Here is a 22,340-nt window from a genome sequence, read left to right as displayed (position 1 = left end):
CGTGGCATGCGAATATTTGAATTTAAGGAATTATGTGATGAATTATGTGTTTATGGTTGAGTGGGATTATTAGGATATTTGTCCATAACCTTATTTCCTTGAATTTTCGAAAACCCCTAGCCTTATTGGAGAAAATCCTATTTTTCCGGATTTAATTTAATTCTTGGGATATTTATCCAAATTAAATCCAAAACCCAATTATTCTCTATTTTTAATGAGAAAAATCGGCACCCATAATTGTTTTAGGGTGATTTTCGAAAATCACCTATATTTGGGAAGGAAACATTATTTTATTTTTAATTGACTCCTTATTGATTTCCTTCCACACCTAAAATTAAATATTTTAGTTAATATTAAAAATCCATTCCTTATTTAAAAGGCCAAATACACGCCTATTCCTTATACCAATGGGGAGGATTTTTATTTTTATTTTGCTCCGTGATATTTTATTCTACTCCGTAAAATATACAAAACAAAATCTTGGCTAATTAAAAGCCATATATTTTTGGAAAATCTCCATGTTTGAACCCTAGATCCTTTTCTTCTTCTCTACTCCACAATATTTGTTTTAATTAATTGTGGAGAATAAAATCTTCCCAAATATTCTATTTAATTACCTAAAGATTTTATTGAACCCTATAAATAAGAGCAAAACCTAACCCTAACCCTCCAAATTTTCGTCCCCCACCCCATTATACACGCCCCCTCCCATTTTCCTTCTCTCTCAATTTTCTTATACTATTCTCCAATATTTCGTCATCTTTTGGAGAAGAATTGAAGTTTTATTCAAGAATCTTGAAGAACCAAGGCTAATACTTTGTTTCTACCGTTCGTCTTTCTCAAAAAGGTATTCTTATATTAATTCTTCCTCATCTAACCGATTAATCGGTATCCTTGAACCCTCATGCATCTTGATTGAGTGAAAGTGGGATAAAGGGGATATGGAATATATGTGTGCATGTGTGAAACCGTGCGTGCGTGTGTGGGTGTGTGTGTGCGTCGCGTGTGTGTGTGCATGTTGGCAAAATACTCTTGTGTGACATATGTTGATGATAGATCTAGAGTTAAGATGCAAATGAAATTTATATGATGGACTTGATTTTGATTGGTGATATTAAGATAAATCGATGGGAAAAGGGAAACGTGAGGCATGCATGATTTAGGAATTTATATTAGAACTAATACATGGTATGTACATATGTGGTAAAAAGGTGAAACCTCGGTTGCTAAGCAGGATAACAAAGGGAAAGAACATACTTGAAATCTAAGCAGTCGAGGAGGGATTTATTCTTAAACTCTCTTAATTCTTGCAAAAATATTGATTGGTGTTATAAGGGTGGTTTGAAACGTTATGCCATGCCTGTGATTGTTTTTGATGATATTGTGTGTCTCATGCCTAGTTTGTGAGTACGCTCCATTAGGCTACAGTGGCTATGGATATGTTTAAACGAATTCGGGTATGAGTACGGGCCGCAGACCCTACCAGACTGTGTACACGGTGTGATCGGGAGCCATCCTTGCTAGTCGGCCGGTCTCGTGGGCGAAAAGCGTGGCCACACTTTCGTTGCACTATGGAAAGATTGTGATTGTGATTGTGACTATTGATGAGAAAAAGCGGGGAGATGTTTGACTAGCCAGTCTAAGAAATTATTTTGTGATACTCGTGATATTCTTTTATAACTGCTTAAAACTCGAGTTCACTATGGTAAGGGTGGCATAACTTGTTAAATAAAATGTTTTGGCAACGAGATCACTGAGTATTTCAAAATACTCAACTCTGCATGTGTTTTCCTTATGTGCAGGTTGAACGGCGACGAGCGTTGGCGGGTGTTGAGCAAATCTAATTAATAAGATGGTTAATATGAACTTCGAGTGTAGTCGTGTCTTCATACATTGTAACGACCCACCCATCTAGGGTATATTAAATGCGGTGATCGTTAACTAGGCGGACTTAAATGCAACAAGATCATAGGCTACGGTTTCATTTAACGGAATTTTCCCTAAGTATTTAATGAGCAACTATCAATAAGAGAAGAAATAATGCCTTAGCAACGAGATTCATCGAAAAAGGGCTATCACAATTAACATTCCCAAAACAGCAAGGCCCTTAAGATAATCCAAAAATATCATGTCTCAACAATATAACAAAAGAAGTAGTTCAATCTCAAATGAACAATAGTAAGTTTCATGTTTTCAGCGGAAGAAACCAAGAGAAGGTGAAGCTATATATGAAAACACAACTACACTCGAAGTACCATAACAATCATTTTATTCAATTAATCTGCTCAACACCGCCAACCGCTTGTCACTGCTCAACCTGCACATAGGGAAAACACATGCAGGGCTGAGTACTATAAACATACTCAGTGGACTTATGCCGAAAATAATTTTATCAACAATAGTAATTATCATGCCAATTTCAAGTGTCCATCGGGGTTTTATCTTTAGAAAGTCCCGAGGCACCAAAATATATCCATTTTTCACATCGACGTTTACCATATCCTCATTCTACATGACAAGGAATGCGGCCGCAATCCAGGTCACTAGACCGGCCGACCCGTACGCCAGCGCTCGGTCTAACATTGGTGTACACTAACCCAAGTAGAGTTTGCGGCTCTACGAGGATCCGAATTCGATTAAATCAATAGTGGCATAGCCACAAGGGATAGGCACGACAAAACAAATCAAGGCATGATAACACAGATCTCATTCTCATCAATAAATATTTAGGACGATGTCCTTATTTTAAAAGAAAAGCCCATCTCGTCGGCTTAGCTCGAAAGTATTCTCTTCTCCTTGTTTATCATGCTGAGAGCGCGAATTTTCACCTTTAAATTAGGCATATCACAAATCAGTTTCGAACATTGATTCAAAAATCATGCATGTTCCCACGTTTCCCTTTTCCCACTAATTCGTTTTAATATCACCGTTCAAAATTAATATACGATTATCATATCACTTTTATTCGCACAACAACTCCTGATTTATCATCAAATCGTGTCACGCATGAGTGTTTTTTCACACAACACACGCACGCACGCACAACACGCATACCGAGGCATGCATATACACACACACATGGTCACACACACACACGGTTTCACACACAAACACCTATTCATCCCAAATTCATCAATTGATCTCCCCTTCACTCAATCTAAATGCATGTGGACTCAAGAACACCGATTAATCGGTAGAGGAAGAAAGATTAATATAGAAAATACCTTTTTCAATAGAATGAACGGTAGAAACAAAGTAATAGCCTTGATTCTTCAACAAATTCTTGAATTTCAACTTCAATTCTTGGTAAAGAATGAAGAGATCTTGAATAAAATAGAAAACAAGTTGAAGAAGTAGTGGAAGGAGTGGGAGGCGTTTTTCTTCAAGAGAGAGGGGGCGTGTATTTTGATTTTTAGGGTTAGGATCTCTCTCTTATTTATAGAGTGCAGGATATAATATCTTTAATTAAATAAATCAAAGATTTGGTAGAGATATGAGAGAGATTGACGTTAAAATGGTTGAGAAATAAGGGGATTTTCGAATTCTAGGCTATTTAATTAGCCTATGATTTTATTTTGATATTTTACGGAGTAGAATAAAATATCACGAAGCAAAATAAAAATAATGAATCCTCCCAAATAATATCGGAAGTGGCGTGATTTTGGCTCCTCCCACAAGGGATTTAATTTCAAATATTATTTAAAAGACGATATGACAAGATCTTCTTAGATATGGTAAGATATGCTAGGATATTTGAATTTATTTATGGAAGAGAATAAACAAGGGATCAAATAATATAATAAAATAATCCCTTCTCCCAATACTAGGATATTTTCGAAAATCTCCTTGAAACAATCATGGGGGCCGAAAATTTATGAAATAAATTAGGAATAATCGGACTTTGGATTTAATTCGGATAATTATCCCAAGTAAATAATTAAATCCAAGAAAATAGGATTTCTTCTCCAATAATGATATGGGTCGAAATTTCCAAATAAATAAATAATGTTCCTATTTAATTCTCACTCATCCCTTAGAAAAATAATTCACCACAATATTATTTCACCCCACATCAAAATATTCACATATTTGAATTTCACCTCCACTTCACATTTTCCAACGACTTTGACCATTCCACGGCCACGTCATATTTTCCACATCTTTGACTTTTCAACGCCACGTCATATATTTGACTATTCAAATCAATCTCAATTCCACAACGCAACTAGGTCACAAAACAATCATGCAATTAATTCACTCATCAATAATTCCACATACCATAGCATTAAAGGCATTTAATGTGAAAATTTTATAACCCGAAAATTAGGATTCAAAAAGCGGGGCGTTACATACATGGCTTCACTTTCTCTTGGATGCTTCCGCTAAATTTTGAAACTCATTTTTATCACTTAGTCATTTTGAACCTATTTCTTTTTTTGGATTAGAAGACTGAGACATACTGTGTTTTGTTGAATTCATTCCAACCCTTGACTTTGATCGTCATTTATGCTATCTGTTCTTCATTGATTATTCTTATCAAACCGTTGACTTATTGCTTCGTTAGCTTGTTATATACCTAGGTCAAATCTCTTTAAATGAAACTCAAGCCTTGTTCTTATTGCATTTAAGTTCGCCTAGTTAACGACCGCCGAATTTATTATACCCTAGGAGGGCGGGGCGTTACACACCTCATTCCCATTAATCTTTTTTTTATTTATAAATAATAACTTGCTCTTCTTCTTGGATACTCTTCATTTCAATGGTGCATCCATTTATTTTTATAGAGCTACAACAGTTTGGATCAGTGCAGACGAAAGTTTTAGCTCTAATATCTGAATATAATTAATAATGAATGCGTTTCATATCCATTGAGAGTTCTCATCATACGTATGATTTAATTGATTATGGAGAGTTCTCAATTATGTGTTCATGGGGTTCTTTGGCTTTCCAATTCTTTGTAACCTACCATTCGCTAACTTAATGATGAACAAAAGTTATTACATGCATTTAAATTAGTCACGCATTCTTGATAATTTTTTGAAAACTCCCTTTTTATACATGCACATATATATAGATAGAGTAGATGGAGTCCTATTACTCAATTTGAGTATTTCCATAATCGCTTACAGTTTCTTTATATATAGGGTTGATAATTACCTAAAGAGGCTTCAATTGGTTTGTTATGTCTAATTTCGATTAGCTTTACGATGATGATTGATACGTATTTGACGAAAGTTGGGAGCTTTGATTTACATGAACGATCTACAACCTTGTTAAAAGAATACACATATAAAATGTGGATTTTTGTATATATCACTGTTTACGTACACTCAATGAGAGCATATTTTGACAAGCATTGCAAAATAAAGTTGAAATTACACATGTTTCATCTTTCCCTCCATAAATAACTAACTAATACTAGTAAGAAGGAAAATAAGTAGTCCTCCTGAATTTGTTGATACACAAGAAAGAGAAGATAATATCATGGAGGAGCAAGAATTTTAGAATTGGGAGTGGAGACACGAAGTTGATAATTGGATCCTCCCAAAGATGTGAGATTAGAAGTGGTAAGAAGGAGGAGTCTTTGATTCATGGAAAATGAGTGTGTAGTGAATGGAGGCACAACGATAGAGACAGTAAGAGAATTAGTAGTAGTAGCATTGATTGTGGGTTGAGGAAGGGTGAAATTAATGATGAGTAGTTGTCCATAGCCAAGCTGAGAATGAGAAGCCGGTGAAACGATGTTGGGACGAAGAGGAGCAAACTGTGGATCTAAGTATTCCGGGGAATAAGTATGGATTGTGAGGTTTGTGGGATAGAGCACCCCTGTAAATGTGTAATAAGCATTTGGATTGCTTCCACTTAAAAGAACACGTCCATTGCGAAGCAATATTGCATTGGAGTGGTACATCCGAGGTATAGAAGTGGCGTTCTGTGCCTCAAACCTGGAGCCGAGCTAATTATTGGGACGATAAACAAGGGGTGTAAGCATAGGATTACGCGCTATACCCCAGCCAGCTGTACCAGTAGTTGCTCCTGAGGATATACGCAACGGAAGCAGAACTGCAGAACCCGAAGTAGAATAGTTCCTGGGATCCCCACCAGGGATGGTAGGGTAATTTCTGATCACCACTCTCCTTACATAGTCGAACAGGATAGCTCGATTATTGGCGAAGACAAACATATTGAGCAGGACTAGAGTAGGCGTGCAGTACAATATGTGTCACTCGATCTAGACTTCAGAGGCTAGAAGATCATGAAACTTATCAGAAAGAGGTCGTTGGGTGTACTCTGTCCTTTCAAAAACCTCAACCCACTATACTATAATTTAGCACAGGGAAGTAAAGGATCGATCCCACGAGGAAGTAGGTGTTACGACACTGCATTTGAGGATGTTTTGGAAAAGAAAGGGGTTGGCTGCTGCCACGCAATTTTTTGTGGGTCGAAAACTTAAAACTATTGGGTCTGAGAGATAAGCGAAACTTTACTCTACCTATTGGGTCTAATAGATCAGAAAAACTTTACTCTACCTATTGGGCCTAAGAAACGAAAGCGTACGGAACATACATGACTCAGAGAAAATGAGATATTTTAAAGTTCTAAGACAACTGGAGTAAACTTAACTAGACAGACTTTCCTAATTTGGACAGACAAGCATAAAGCGAAAAGCAAGACAAGTTTCCTCAAACTACCAGGGTCTGGAAAAGCATGCAGAAAAGTAAAAGAGACAAAGTAGATCGTACTGACAAGTCTAGCAGATATGCAGAAAAAGTAAAGTACATGCAGAAAAGTACTGACATAAAGCAGATCTGGTTCTAACTACCAACAACTTCATCTTCTTCAGGAATCAAACGAGAATAGCAGAGAAAACAGAGTATTAAACACCATGAAAACAAAGCAAATTCTAGATCTAGACTTAAAATGAGAAATTAAAGCCTAAACTAACAGATCTACGCTACTGGACCTAAAGGATGCAAAGAACAGAAAGTAAATAGCCATACTCATGCATAACGTAAACATCAAGCACCAAATGTGCGAAACTTCAACTCCAAAACAAACCGATTCAACAAATCCAAACATCTCCATATGCAGATCCCCAACCTCTAACAACAAAACAATAGATCTCAACTCCAGACATCCAACAACAAACTAAGAACGAAAGCTAAAAACAAGAGATTAACATAAACTCAGAGATATCCAACCAAAAGCAGACATAAACTTCCATAATAACTATAAATAAGTCTGAATCCAGCAGATCAAAGCAAGAAACTAGAGTTGCGAAACTTAAAAACCAACAAGGTACTAAACGAAAGCAAATAAAATTGTTTCTTCGCCTCCACAAGGCGGTGTTACACAGCAAAATGACAATGACGACGATGAGAACCACGGTGGCCAGAATCCTCCATGTCCAAGTGCGCAGCAGTCCAAGATAAAAATTTGAAGTAGAGAACTAGAACTAGAGCTAGGAGAGCGTAGAAGTGGCTGTTCACGGATGTCTTGTTCTTCAAGGTCGAGCTCTTTATATATGTGAGGCTCTGATCCCTAAGGTATCCCTCTGGTGATTTTACGCCCTTGCCCTTTAGTAAGACTCTTTTAAAATAATCTGCTCTCGCTCCATTTTGCTCCTGTCGCCAACTTTTGATTCACCCAGGTCCGAACGGCGACTTCTGATTTTGCTTCAATTTCATCTCTTTTGCATCTGCCAGGTCCGGTAACAACAACTCCTGGGTCCGGCAAATTTATTTCGCACATGAACTCAATAACGCATATTAGCGCCTCAAATGCACAGAATTTTAACCCTAAACCGATGCATGAAACGAGCCTTATCACATATTCCCATCCACATTCAAGAAAACAAAGGGGTAGAGATTGTTTTCAACGGTCGGATCTCGGGTGTCCTTGAGGAAAGGCAACTCAACAGCTAGATCAGCTCCGAATGTTTTGGGGTAAAACTCGTACGAGAAGCGGTCACGTCCACCAAAAATGATCTGCCTTCCATCAGGTAAAACATGATTGGAAGCATACCATCTTCTGTGAGTGAGGACATTGCTAAATTCCTGCCAATCTCAAGAATTATCATTGCATGGTTTGAACACTCTGACCGTCGTTGAATCCTCCCGTCTGCATTAGAGAACCATCAGGCATGGCGGCTCCAGAAGAGCACCACTTCGACACCGGTTGTTTGGCAGGGAAATGTTTGAGGCTCCGAAATCAGTAAGGTCGAAGATCACAACACGATCGTTGTTCAGGAGTTGCATGTGCATCGCATACACCCCGATGTTCGACCGTAAAAGGTCCCACTTGCCCCCACCAGCACCAACAACAATCATTTGCAATATTGCTACTAACATCAAACTCAAACCAATTATTATCTTTTTCATATCCATCATATATTCAATTGAAATGAAATGTTTTTTCAAATTGAATTGAATTGATGTTTTCTCTCTTCACTCTTCTCACATCCTTTAAGAAATTCCTGTTTGGTCAGTTAGAATAGATCTAATGATGTCTGAGTTTCAGTTTATGCTCTGGTTCTCGTCGATCACACGAAGAAGATGAAGTTGTTATCCAACTTTTACTTTTCGACAGTTTTAGCAGAGATTGTTGGTTGAGGGATTTGGTCACCACTTTACTTTTACCTTTTGTCCGGCTATTTCAGCAAATTTGTATGTTTTTCTCTCAGTTTAATCCAGTTAGTAGTTGTCGAGGGTAGAATAGTTCTTAGCATAGTTTAGTCAAGTTGACCGGTTTAGACATAGTTAGTTTACTTGACCGGTTAGTTTAACTTCTTTAGTCCACTTAGTCAAGTAGGATAAATGCTAACTCACTTTGTATGCATGGCAGCAGCCATCCCCAAAATGTCGACAACAAATGTTGAAACACCTCATCTCTGTGGGATTCGACCCTTACTTCCCTTTACTAGTTAATTGTATTGTGGGTTAAGGCTTTGAAGGTTCCTCGTTCTAGAATTGTGCGCCACACGGCATGTAGCTGGCTTTAGGAGTCAGTCTTGATCAGTTAGATTTTCACTGCTTGATCAGTCTGTGCACCATTGCATGACAGGTGAAAGCGTGTCTGCTAGATCAGTCGGTTGATGTACTCTTGATAAGTCTGCGCTGATTTCCATATCAATATCGTGAAGCATCTAGAACAAGAGGGAGCACTTTCAGATTAACAAGTATGAATAGTTGTGCAATAAAAACTTTTATATCTGCATTAATCATACCACAATTTCAACAACCAATATCCTAAATGGCTAAATTAAACCCCAAATCACGTACGCAATTAAGATGTTGACAAACAAACAATTAATTTTTTATAGCATGATAGTAGTAGCTAAACTTATATTACAAACAATAACCTAAAACACATACATGAAGCATAAGGTGAAAACAAGTAGCAATAAACATACATGAAGCAGAAGGTGGAATCAAATAGAATTATTTAGTTGTGTGGATTGATTGTGTAGTAAGTTTGTAGAAAAGTGAGGCATAACAGAAATGTGGCGGCAAGAAGAGCCATAACAGTCCATGGGCTCCGAAAATTGGTATTGATGAGGTCGGCCAGCCATGTCTTGGCTTTGCTGTTGCAGTGCTTATCAATCTTCACCTCATGAAATAGACCAAAGTTTGAAAATCCATAAGTATCGATGCTTTTAAATATTTCAACCACTTCTTCATCATTCGCCAACTGGCTGAACAATATGCCTTTCTCCCGCAACATCTTTACATCATTAACATCGTTGATCAACGTTTTCATGAAATTGCAGTAAGATATCACGCCAAAGTCAGTATTGATGTCTGGCGACATCTCGAATGTAATAAGATTGGAGTAGGTCACTATGTCATCATCAGCAACGAGGAAGACAGGAAGGTGGAGTTGAGCGAACAAGCCGAAGGAGAAGAAGTTGATGTCTGTCAAACAATTTGAACTCTTCCGGAGATGAATGCCCTTTGCTTTCATCACCGACCGAAAAGGACGGTCCAAATGTTTCCACGCACTTGTTTTAAGCTTCTTCCGTGTCGGCCTTGGTTCCAAAAGAAACTTGAATTTTGTTGGGTCTCAACGAGGCGAAGGAAGGTGCGATGCAAAGCTTCGAGTAGGTGAAGAGGCTCTTCTTCTTTTGTCCATGAGAGTTGTGTCATCCTGTAATCCCCATAAACATAGTAGCTCAAGTACTCACACAACAATGATTGGTTGGGGTGTATTAAGGAGATGAGCCATAACGGAATCTGATTCTCCAGCATAAGCGTCTCACATGGCGCGAACATCATGGCAGACTTTCCCATACGTTCACTCATTTGGAAGTAAGTAGTATTGTTCCCATCCCTAAATCCATGCATATAGCATATGAGGAAACAGGCGTTGCGAAGCATCATTTCAGCCAATTCCTCGTCGGTGTAGCCATCTGCTCCACCATAGAAATGTCGAATTTCATAGATGTTGCTCATAAGGGAGCTTCGTCGGTCAGCGCCTCTGCAAAGCATATCTCGTAGCTCGTCCTTGAATGGTTCCACCAGATGCAATTGTGAACCCTTGCGGCGGTGGTGGTATGGGCCGAGGGAAACAACTACTGCCTCATAAATGTCGGTCTTGCCCCGTCGTCGCAGTTGAACCGGCACTCTGTGCAGCATGCGTCGCTGAGATTTAGGGATGTCGATAATGGCTTCTATGTCTGCCATGAATTTAAAAGCTAGATCATGACAATTTAATGGAATCACTTCGTATTATTATATAAAAGTGGCGATCATGTGTGAAATTGGCATAGATTTAAATAATCATTTAGCTTAAACATAGACTGAAATCATCTTTTGAAAAAAAGGTTAAAACTCTACACAGTACCCACCACTCCATTCATGAATTGTTCAAAGGTTGGTTTCAAAATATTCAATTTGTTGTCCTCTACTACTCAACCCATCTATCTACTCCGGGCCATTTACCCATTAAGATGTAAATCTAATTTTTGGACGGAGAGAATATTTTTTAAGGACATTAAAAATTGAAACACTATTACTTATGTTGGAATTTTTTTAAAAATAACAATTAAAGACATAGAAGAAAGGGTCCTTAACTTAATAATAAATTAACTTGATCTTTTGTTTCTTTTTTTACGACGCTTTTGTTTGCGTTCTCTAGTTGGGACTACAATAATAGAACACTTTTTGAAGCATTGATGGTATACTGAGCAAAACAAATTACCATCCTTAAATGCATTTAAAATCGTCCTTAACAAATTCTTTTTTTTTAATAGTCCATCCATCTACTCCAACACACTAGCTAGCCATTTAGCTAATCGATCAATAATGTGAACCTGATTAAACAATATTATTGATCAATTGGAATAGTAAACCAATTATTAAATGATTATTGTTAAGAAATTGAAAGAGAACGTGCCCATGAATTGTAAGTTGTGAGTTGGCGCTTAAGTCAAAGAAGAAACCGCAATTAACGGCTCCAATATACTACTACTACCTTCCTCCTTCCATAGAAACTAGTCTAATTTGGAAGAAATTAGTCTAATTTGTGGACAACACAAGTTTTAAGTATTAATGAGAATAGATTAACAAGAGAGAAAAAAAAATAAGAAAAAAGAAAAAAGTGAATAAATTATGAGTGAATAAAATTTGATTGAGAAACTATCTATTTTTAAAAATGTGATTATTTTTCATATACATTTCAAAATGACAAAATGAAATTATTTTTCGTGGATGGAGGAAGTACGTAAAAGCGATGACTTAATGACAATGTTCAAAGTGTGAATAAAAAATCAAACTTGAATTTGGTTTGTTTAGGGGGTGCGTTAAAATGCTAATTTTTCTTAAATTGCTAATTTGCCTACTCATCAACGTAGTATATTAAAAATGTCAACACATATTTGTGTTGACACTTTAATAAATTGTGATGACATTTAAATATCAATGTCAAAATAATGTATTAAAATATCAATATAAGTTTATTTTGACATTTAAATATTATCGTGCTGACATTTTTAATACATTGCATTGATAAGTTAGCAAGTTAGCAACTTAAGAAAAGTTAGCAACGGACCACACCCCGATTTGTTTATTACTCCAAATGTGATACATTGTTGAATTCTAAAGTTGTTACAAATCAGTAGCATGAGTTGCTACTAATTTCGTGTATTTACATGCAAATAACCCTTATATAAGTGAATACAAATTTTTATTTGTTCATTGATTCACTCGTCCCTAATTAAATGTACATATAATACTACTACTAGTAACAGATTAGAAACACAATACCATGACTGACCACTAACGCATGACTTAAATATTTGAAAATACCCAACTGCTAGATGGACTTTAGCTGCCTCAAATGACGATGAAACACGGCCTAATTGATAGAATGTTGCATCCCAATCTAATAAGTCGGGATTCAAATCACCAGCAACAGCAAGGCAAATAAAATTAAACGTGCTTACCTAGCAATCCAATCGGCCTGATGCGTTCAGGCAACCCAAACTAGCTAACCCGATCAGCCCAATTTTTAAACATGATTTGTGGAGTAGTAATTGTTTTTATTACCCGACTGTTAATAATATTTTGGAGATAAAATTTAAGAGGCAAAAAGACCATATTGTGTTTCAGTTGGACTTGATTGGGGCTAACATTTGGTTCACACTATATTGCGCCATAATTGTAAGGAGGTTAAAATATGAAGGCCTAAATAGTATACTTCCATCCGTCAATGAAATAAAGTACTACTCGTTCTTGTTTTACATATAAAAAACGAACTAATATTCGTTTCGTTCATTTCAGTGATGTCCATCTTACATATCTATTATTCCGTTCATGAAAATATATAAAAATATATGACAATTGAGTTAATTTTTATTTTGAATGCATTATGCATGTTTCAACCTTTATTATTCTGAATTTTGTAGCACATCTCCCATGATTATATTATACTCCCTCCGTCCCATAATATAGATGTCATACTTTCCTTTATAATTTGTCCCAAAAAAGATGTCACATTTCCTTTTTTGGAAAAAGCACTCTCTTATATTAATATAAATATACTATTTTCTCTCTTCACCTAACACACAAAACAACATCTCCTAAAATCTCGTGCTTATCCCTAAGTATGTCATCTATTATGGGACGGAGGGAGTGTTGGAACAGATATACTAAAAAACATTTTTCGAGTTTATTTTGAATTTGATAAATTGCTTGTATATTGTAAGCACTCTTCATTTAATGAGAATAATAAATGTTTTCTTCATGCTGTGTATTTTACTTTAATGAGTATTGACCGTATCTAATTATATATGAAATTATATAATTAAAACGCCGGAAAGTAAAATCAGTCTAAGTCTTTTACATTGAAGGTTGGGTTGTGGAATAGGTCATCACAGTAGGTGGCCCAACCGGTACCTTGTAGAAGTAAAACTTTTTCACAACCTAGATAGGCCTTGCCTACTTATCATGAAAGGTTGCAATGTCCATCCGAAAGTCGTCTTTACCTTGAGAATGACTAGTGACACTGGTGTGGTATAGCATTGAATGGATCTAAAGTATAGACACGTCTTTGTTTCTATCTACTGTAAGACGATGTCTTGGAGATTTAATATTTCCTAATCTTTGTAATAATATAGGACACATGTTATTTAATCATACGCTGCTTTGACTTATCAATAGGTGCGGGTTTTTCGCAACCCAATATTCCTGATATCTTGGGTAGAAGTAATTAATAACCAGTACGGTGTCAGTTTTATTATTACATTGAATCGTGTGCCTGCGTGATTTGACTATATCCCCAAGAGGTGTTCGAGAGAAGTTCATTTATTCGCAAACTCGGCCGGTTTGGATTTAATCCAAGAATAAATAGAAAAGGAAAAGTATATTTTGATATACATCTCGTACTAGACAAACTCTTGGAAATAAAAAGATATTAACTAATTTAAAGTCTATAGCAGACTACAAATTAATTAATGGATATAGAAAGTCTTAGACACGGGAAATAATATATTAAAGAGTTTAACCCGGATTGCTTGTAATCACGGATTGGATGGACGGTCAGTATTTCTTCGATAGTCGCACAAGAAATATTCCATTGGCCTTATATTGAATTATGGGTTATAATTTAATTAGTAAAGAAGGTCCAATTGGGGAAGCCCAATCCAAGCCCTATAGATCCCTAGCCTAGCCCATCATAAACTCTATAAATAAGGATGTAAGGACAGGAGACAATATACAACACAAAACCCTAGCCTCCACACTTGGGAATTTTCGACCCTCTCTCTCTAATAGAGGAATTCGAAATTCCTCTTTGTGTGTTCTTGGTTTTCTTGTCTTCTCCATCCTTATAATTTCTAAAAGATCCCTTCCACAAGGAATTTAGATCTATAGAGTTAAGGGTCATAGGTTAGAAGATCTTTGGTCTTACATTCACAATCAAGTTTCAAGATCTACACGTGGAGAAGTAGCAAGCCACTTCTATTCATTGGAGAATCATTATTGTAAGTATTCAACATCATAATCTAATTTAAATTATGTGATTAATTACGCAATTAAATGTCTCTATATATTAAAACATGAAATTGAATCGATCTACATAATCACCTAAATAGATTCTTTTGTGGTTTTATTTGTTTTTGCAATTTCCGCTGCGTTTTCCCCCAACAGGGAGTACCTTGCTATATGGCTTGACTAGATGGACCAACTTGCCATTCATAAATGGGCTCGGGTATGTGCTTTGACTTTACATAACTTGCACGTAAGCTATTGGGTCGATCCATGGACCTCTCAATTTATTTAATTGGGCTCATATAAAATTTGTCTGCAATATTTTTCATGTCCATAAAAACTAGTTATACTCTCTCCGTATCAAGGAAGATGACCCCCCTTCCTTCACATCTCAACTATGCACTAATATTTCAAGCTGTATGTAAACTAATCAGTTTTTTCATTAATTGTAGTATAAAGATTTGGGGAAACAATATACTCCATAACGTGAAACTTTTGAGATGTGGACAAATAAACCAACACACAACATATATTTTCTTATGATAGTACCTAAGTTTGGCTCCCAACGAAAGTGACATAATAAACATACATACAACACAAGATGGAAAATCAAGTGGCAGCAATGATTAATTGGTTGGATTGATTATGAAGTACTAATCAGTCTGTATAAAAGTGAGGCATAGCAGAAAAGTAATAGCTAAAACAGTCCATGAGATCCGAAAATTGGTGTTGATGAGTTGGACCATCCATGTCCTTGCTTTGCTAGTGCAGTGCTCCGCAATCCCCATATTCACATCAGTAAAAAAACAATTATTTGGTAATCCATAAATATCAATGCTTTTAAACATTTCAACCACCTCTTCATTGTTCGCCAACATGTTGCAGAGTATGCCTTTCTCCCGAAGGACCTTCACATCTTCAGCATTGTTGATAAGAGTGTTCATGAAATTAAAGTAAGCCGTCGCGCCCATGTTTGTTTCTGTCTCAGGCGACATCTCGAATGAATAGCATTAGAGAAGAATACTTCGGTATTGTAGGTGATGTAGAAGAGAGGAAGTTGGAGTTCTGCACAGCGGCGGATTTAGGGGGGGGCAGGAGGGGGCGGTCGCCCCTTCCCGGCCGTTCGTAGAGCCTAAACTTTCTCTTGAATCAAGCCGACATATCCGCCCCCTCCGTGGAGTGTAGAAATATACTTTGTTTTCAATAAATAGCATATGAAATGGAGTAGTCTAATGGTTTGTGTGTTGATTTTTTTCTAAGAGGTCTAAGGATCAATCCTCAACAAGAGCATATTTTTTTAATTTTATACTCTTTTAGTTTATCAATTCATATTTCTTTCTTATCATCAAAATAATACCTTTAAATACTTTATAAAATCTATTCATATTTATATAAATACTTTATAAAATCTATTCATATTTATTTCTTATCATCAAAATAATACCTTTAAATACTTTATGAAATCTAAACTTTTACTAATTTGCCTATATTTGCATGGTAATTCATGTTTATATTTTATTAACGAAGCTAGTGCTACTTAAATATTGATACAATAATATTTATTTAATTATTAAAAATATTAATAAATTAAATATTAAATATTTAAATATTAAATTTTCGCCCCCACCATTTTTGGGGTCTGGATCCGCCGCTGGTTCTGCATACATGCAAAAGGATATGAACTTGATATCCGTCAAACAAAATGAACTCTGCTTGAAACGACCCCCCCTTTGCTTTCAGATCAGTCGCGGACCAATAAGAAGTGTTGTTGTTCATCACTTGCCTATCAGTTCTTGGATGCTTACATTTCTTGATAAGCCGCAAGAGAATACTTGAATTCTCTTGTGTCTCATCAAGGATGAAGCTAGTGCGATGCACAACTTCGAGTAAGTGAATAGGCTCTTCCTCCTCTCCGTTTTCCCATGGAAGTTGTGTCAACTTGTAATCCCCGCAAACATTGTTGTTTAAGAATTCGCGCAATAATGATTGGGGATCAGGGTGTATTAAGGAGATGAATCATAACGGAATCTGATTTTCCAGCATAAACACATCGCGATTCATGAACAATACCCCAGACATTCTCAAGCGCTGGTGAATTAGGGTATGAACCTCACCTTCTTGGATATAGCATATGGAGGAAGCAGGCGTCGCGAAGCATCATTCAGCCAAGTCCCCGTCGTTGTAGCTAAGTTAAATTTGACATGACAAGTTAGATTATGGAGTTGAACAAAACAGTGAACAAAAGAAATGATGGCATGATACGAGCAGCCCCAACCCCTCTGATGAGGACGACGAGCAGCAGACAGAGGAGGAGGTATTGGCGTCGGCTGAGGAGCAGGGGAAGAGTAAGAGTCCAGAGGCGAGAACGTTGAGACCGAGGGATCGAATCAAGCCGCCGCAGAAGTTTGCGAATTACGTCGCTAAGTAGCGAGTAATTCCATAGTTAGTCTTTTCTTTATTTTCATGCTTTTTATTAGTTTGAGAACATTATTATTATTATTTCATTTGTAATGGAGTCGGGCCTTTTATAAGCCCCGTTTGGGTTTTCTTCGTTGTTTCTTTCCCGAACGTATAGGTTAGGTCGAACCAACCCTAGGGTCTTAGTATAAATAGGGCCACGTTATTCACAAAAGATATCTATGAAAATCATTGTTTTTTCGCCCAGCAAATTGTGCAACAAGAAACCTCCCTCTATCGCTGCCGACGAGAAACTCTTTTCGCCGATCGTAATCGCCGACCCATACCTCGTGGGCGCTCGATCTCGTCGGCTTGTGTTTCTTGTGCAGGAAAATCGACGTTAAGGGAAGGCTCACCTTAACATGGCACTTATAAAACGACATTGTTTTGTGTGTTACTTGAGTTTGTAATCTTTCGCAAAATTTTCAAATCTCGATAAGTTCACCGTATTAACATGTTTAAAGTTAGAAATACTAATTTGGGCAAAAGTTTGTGATTTTAACAGGGAATAGCTCTTTAATAATCAATTTCTATTAGCATTATATAGGCATTTTTCTACTCTTAAACCGTAATTACATAAAAAAAAGGGGTAATGCTATGTGGCCACATTATGGCTAGCCATATAATGACATTTTAGTAAATTTAGATGGTATGACTATTAATGTTTCAAATAAGTCATTTATTGCTCAAACAATTTTACATTATTACCCTTCTATTTAATTCTAGTTGTTTTTTTTGTTGTTTCATTTCTCTAATCCAAATTTTACATTTCCATACGTATTTCTTTTATTAGATTCATTCATTCTTTGATTTTTTGTTTTCAAGAATTTATTTTTAAACTGTTTTTTTAATTTAAGATTAAGTTTTTGTCCTTTTAGAAATGTTTTCCTATTATACCAAGTTGGAATCAATATTAACTAAGTTGTGACACAAAACTATTAATTATACTAAAAATATAGTGTATTATAATATAATTTCATATATCAATATACTAATAATTGTTTTATAGTTGTGTTTATATAATTTTCTTTTTTGTTTTTTATACTCCATTAAACACATTATATCAGGTTGCGACTTGAATTTTATTTTTAAAATAATAAAATCTTAAAATAGAATAAATTTTTTTAAAAATCACATGAAATTTCCCGTTTCCCTTGAGTCTACTCTCTTACAAAAACTAATCCTTCCCACATTATTGCATTAGTATATTAATCTATCAGCCTATAATATACTAAATGAAACATTATACATAATAGTTTATTATATTAATATACTTTCCAATTATAAATTGTGATATAATCTAATAATAGTAGTAATTAATATTATTATGTTAATATAGATTAGAATATGTTAGAATTTTTTCAATTTAAATGAAATTGAAAACTATATTTAACTACCACACCATTCTTCTTTATTCAAAATAATGTAAAACGCATAATATCAACATGAAATTTCTTTTTAAGAAACTTTTTACCGTATTTTGAATTACTACTTTGTTCTTGGCATACATGGATGAGGGTAGTTGTTACTTGCCATTAGTGCATTTTTTTTTATCATGAAGTTGTTGTAATTGTATAATTTTCAATAAATTGCAATTGCAAATGAATATTATACTAGATTCAATTGATAAAAAGTTCAGTAATTTAATTTAAATAGAAGAGATTATGCCGAATTTAATTTCCATTTAAAATAATAATTAAGAAATTTAAATAAAAACATTAAATGAAATGAAATATAAAGTTTAGTACTCCTTATGAAATAAATTGATTTAGGAACTAATTTGATACATGGTCTGTAGTTTAACGATCATTTATAATATTAACCCATGATTATTAATATAAATAAAAGTACGTATACAGACATTTCGAGTATTTTAAGTAAATATGAAAAATAAAAGTATTATCACTATAAGAAAGAATTAAATTAATTATCATTAACCTTAATAAATGTTGATTTTTGTTTATATAAATTTCATGCAATAAAAAATGAACCAATTGAATAAATTATAGTCTCTTCATATTTATATTTCATAACTAAGGGTACAATTGTACAAATAAAATTGATACTTTTTAGAAGTATTGATTTCAACGAAAATACATTAAATACACTATCTTTTATTAATATTTTATTTTTATGGCTGGCCATAATGTGGCCATTTAGCACTACTCAAAAAAAAATGGATACTAAATGTACATGGCAAGAAAAGTCACCTGCAGATCAAGCTTCCTCAATACTTTATCTGGATCTGCCTCCAATATAGTTCTGACTCTTTTTCCACAGCATTAATTTTTCAACTTTCTTTCTTTAATGTAAAAATCGACTTTTATTAATATTGGATTTGAGACAGAGGCAGAAAGGAAGCATTTAACTACTCCCTCCGTTCGGCATTAGGAGTCCCGGTTGAGTTGGGTGCAGGTTTTAAGAAATGTTTGAGTGTGTAATAATTGGACTGTGTGATAATGGAATGTGGGACTCATTTGCATTACTCCCTCCGTCCCTCATAATTTGTCACCATTTGATCCGGCACGGATTTTAAGAAATGTAATAAAAAAGTTAGTAGTATATGGGTACTGGGGAGTGATCAATTGCTAACTAATTAGCAATCTAAAACTAAGACTAAATCTTAGCCATTAGACTAGAAGATGTAGTGGTTGAAATAATGTCACATGGATTATATTTTTAATTAAGAAAATTAATAAATAAAATTAGAAGGTATTAATGTCAATTCTCTCTCGTTAAAATCATCTTAAAACATTAAATTTACGTAACTCTCTCGATTTAAATTATTTTTTCGCAAAAAATATATCAAATTAAAGATAATTTTATAAGGATTCCAACGAGATCTCAATTGCATATGTTCCGACGACGTTCGGATGATGAAATTTGATATTTTTTATTTTAGTTTTCGTAAATGTTGATAACCAAATTTTTTTCAACAAATAGATCAAAAAATCTCAATAAAACTATGTAAAATCTCAATAAAACAATGTAGAAATCTCAATAAATATGTGTTGATATTTTCTTGTACTAGTGTTATAATCTTATGTCACATTGTTGATATTTGTAATACTATATGTTGATATAAAAAAACATTCACGAAAATTATCATATGATAACATAATGACGATATTACCCTTTTGTTGATATTTTGTCTACTATTTATTGAGATTCGTTAGATTTAATCTCATCCACTCATTTTAAAATCTAAAGGTGGAGATTTGGTCTTAATTTTGGATTAGGGTGCTATAAGCATTAGAATATGACTCTATGGGTCCTACTTTTATATATTAGTTTTATAATAAAATGTGAGTGAGAATATGTTAGTGGAATATGGGGTCCACTACCAAAAATAGTAAATGTGAAAGGTGACAAATATTTAAGGACGAACGGAATGAAAATAAGTGACAAATTTTCAGGGAGGAGTATTATTTTATTTGCTTTATTCTTTGGATGTGTTTTTACTTGTTCTTTTTAGTTTTTTATTTTACAATATTTTTATTTCACTTTTTATGGAAATGTCTAACCGGGACTCCTATTGCCGTACGGATGAAAATGATCAACCGAAACTCCTAATATCGGACGGAAATAGTATTTAATAAAGTTCGGTTCTGGGGAAAGATCGAAATATCAGGGATTGGGCTCATGACAATTTCTTATTCCCTGAAATAAAGGATTTCGTATAAGTACTGAAAAAATCATACGTATATTACTAAAATTATAAACTTGTATAATTTTTTATGGCGTAGACAATATATCAGCCGCTAAAATGATGATTTAATTCTTTCCATCCAATAAAGTTAGTACTCTTTCAATTTTATTAGTGTTACTCCATATTGTATTCTTTTTCAGTCCTTTCCACATTATATTTGAGTCATTTTTTCTTTCAACAAAATCCAACACATTTATTCTCTATCCTAGCTACTTTATTCTCTTATTTTACTTTAATTTTATTTCTCTCTCATTTTATTTTCAGTTCACTTAATTCACAAAATATTTATTCTTTAATCATCATTTTATAAAAAAAATGTCTCACTAATGGGACAGGGATAATATTAATAATGTACTACATATTTTTAATACAAAAATTGATAAATAATAGAAATAGAGGTAAAAAAGTGTTGAATTATTGTTAAATGGATAAATCAATATTATAAAAATTTGACTATTTTTTATATAAAAAAATACTTATAGCAAACAAATTCTATGAGCCCAATTAAATAAATTGAGAGGTCCGATAAACCGGCCCAATAGCTAACAAGTTACATGCAAGTTATGAAAAGCGAAAGCCCATACGCGTGCCAATTTATGAATGGCAAGTGGGTCCATCAAGTAAAACCATATATAGTAATTAAGGTTGAAACATGCATTCAACATAAAAAAGTAACTCAACTCTCATATATTTTCATGAACGGAACAATATTACCCCCTCCGCCTCAGTTTAAGAGTTCTATTTTATCATTTCCATTCGTCTCTGTTTAAGAGTCCCATTTAGAATTTACCATATTTGGACATAAAATTTAACCTCATTGTTGATGAAATTTTACACACAAATGTCATTACTTTCATAAAAATAAAACAAAACAACATACCTTACTTCAATTATTACACACTCCAACAATTTCTTAAAACCCGTGCCCTAACTAAATTGTACTCCTAAACTGGGACAGATGGAGTATTAGATATGTAAGGCAATGTCACTGAAATGAACGATATAACTTTATTTCATGGATGGAAGTATAATATTTAGGCTTTTAAAGTTTAACTCAGTTATAATTTTTGGGCAATATAGTGTGCAAAACCAAAACTTTAGCCCAAATCAAGTCCAACTGAAATCCAATATAATCTTTTTCCGTTTTATATTTAATCTCCACAAAATTATAAATGGTTGTGCAATATAAATAAATATAAATCATGTTTAAGATGGGCCGATCGGGTTAACTAGTTTAGGTTAGCAGGTTAAGCGCATTAGGCTGATTGGATTGACAAGTAAAAACTTTTATACGTGCATTTTCCTCAAATCTCAAATCATACCACAATTTCAACAACCTATATCCTAAATGGCTAAATCAAACCCCAAATCACGCAATTAAGATGTGAACAAACAAACAAATTACTTCTACTTAAATAAAATTGAGAAATAAAAACAAACAGTCCACGTTTGTTTTCTTATAGCACGATGGTTGCTAAGTTTTGACTTCCAACTTAACTTACAATACAAACATTAACCTAAAAGACATATATGAAGCAGAAGGTGAAATCAAGTAGCAATAGACATACATATATGAATAAGGAGGTGGAATCAAGTAGCAATAAACACACATATATGAAGTAAAAGGTGGAATCAAGTAGCAATAAACACACATATAGGAAGCAGAAGGTGGAATCAAATAGAACTGT

At 34.6% G+C, this 22,340-nt stretch overlaps 1 protein-coding gene and 1 pseudogene across 1 annotated transcript; both read right to left on the bottom strand.

The window, feature by feature from the left end:
* Window positions 1-5,956: 5,956 nt before the first annotated feature.
* On the bottom strand, window positions 5,957-8,330 carry LOC125206095 (aldehyde oxidase GLOX-like; annotated as a pseudogene).
* A 1,114-nt stretch (window positions 8,331-9,444) lies between these two features.
* Window positions 9,445-9,978, bottom strand: LOC125206094 (putative UPF0481 protein At3g02645). Its single transcript, XM_048105398.2, has one exon. It carries the CDS (start codon window positions 9,961-9,963, stop codon window positions 9,445-9,447), a length of 519 nt encoding a protein of 172 aa, XP_047961355.2. The 5' UTR covers window positions 9,964-9,978.
* Between the last annotated feature and the right edge of the window lie 12,362 nt (window positions 9,979-22,340).

The sequence above is a fragment of the Salvia hispanica genome, chromosome 6, assembly GCF_029641045.1.
Source record: "Salvia hispanica isolate PSC_SH4W2 chromosome 6, Shi_PSC_v1, whole genome shotgun sequence".
NCBI lineage: Eukaryota > Viridiplantae > Streptophyta > Magnoliopsida > Lamiales > Lamiaceae > Salvia > Salvia hispanica.
The sequence above is the reverse complement of the archived record's forward strand: the minus strand, read 5'-3'. Positions and strand labels throughout refer to the sequence as shown.

Coding starts and splice junctions, on each gene's coding strand:
- LOC125206094 (XM_048105398.2), bottom strand. CDS start 9,963: ATGAAAGCAAAGGGCATTCATCTCCGGAAGAGTTCAAATTGTTTGACA.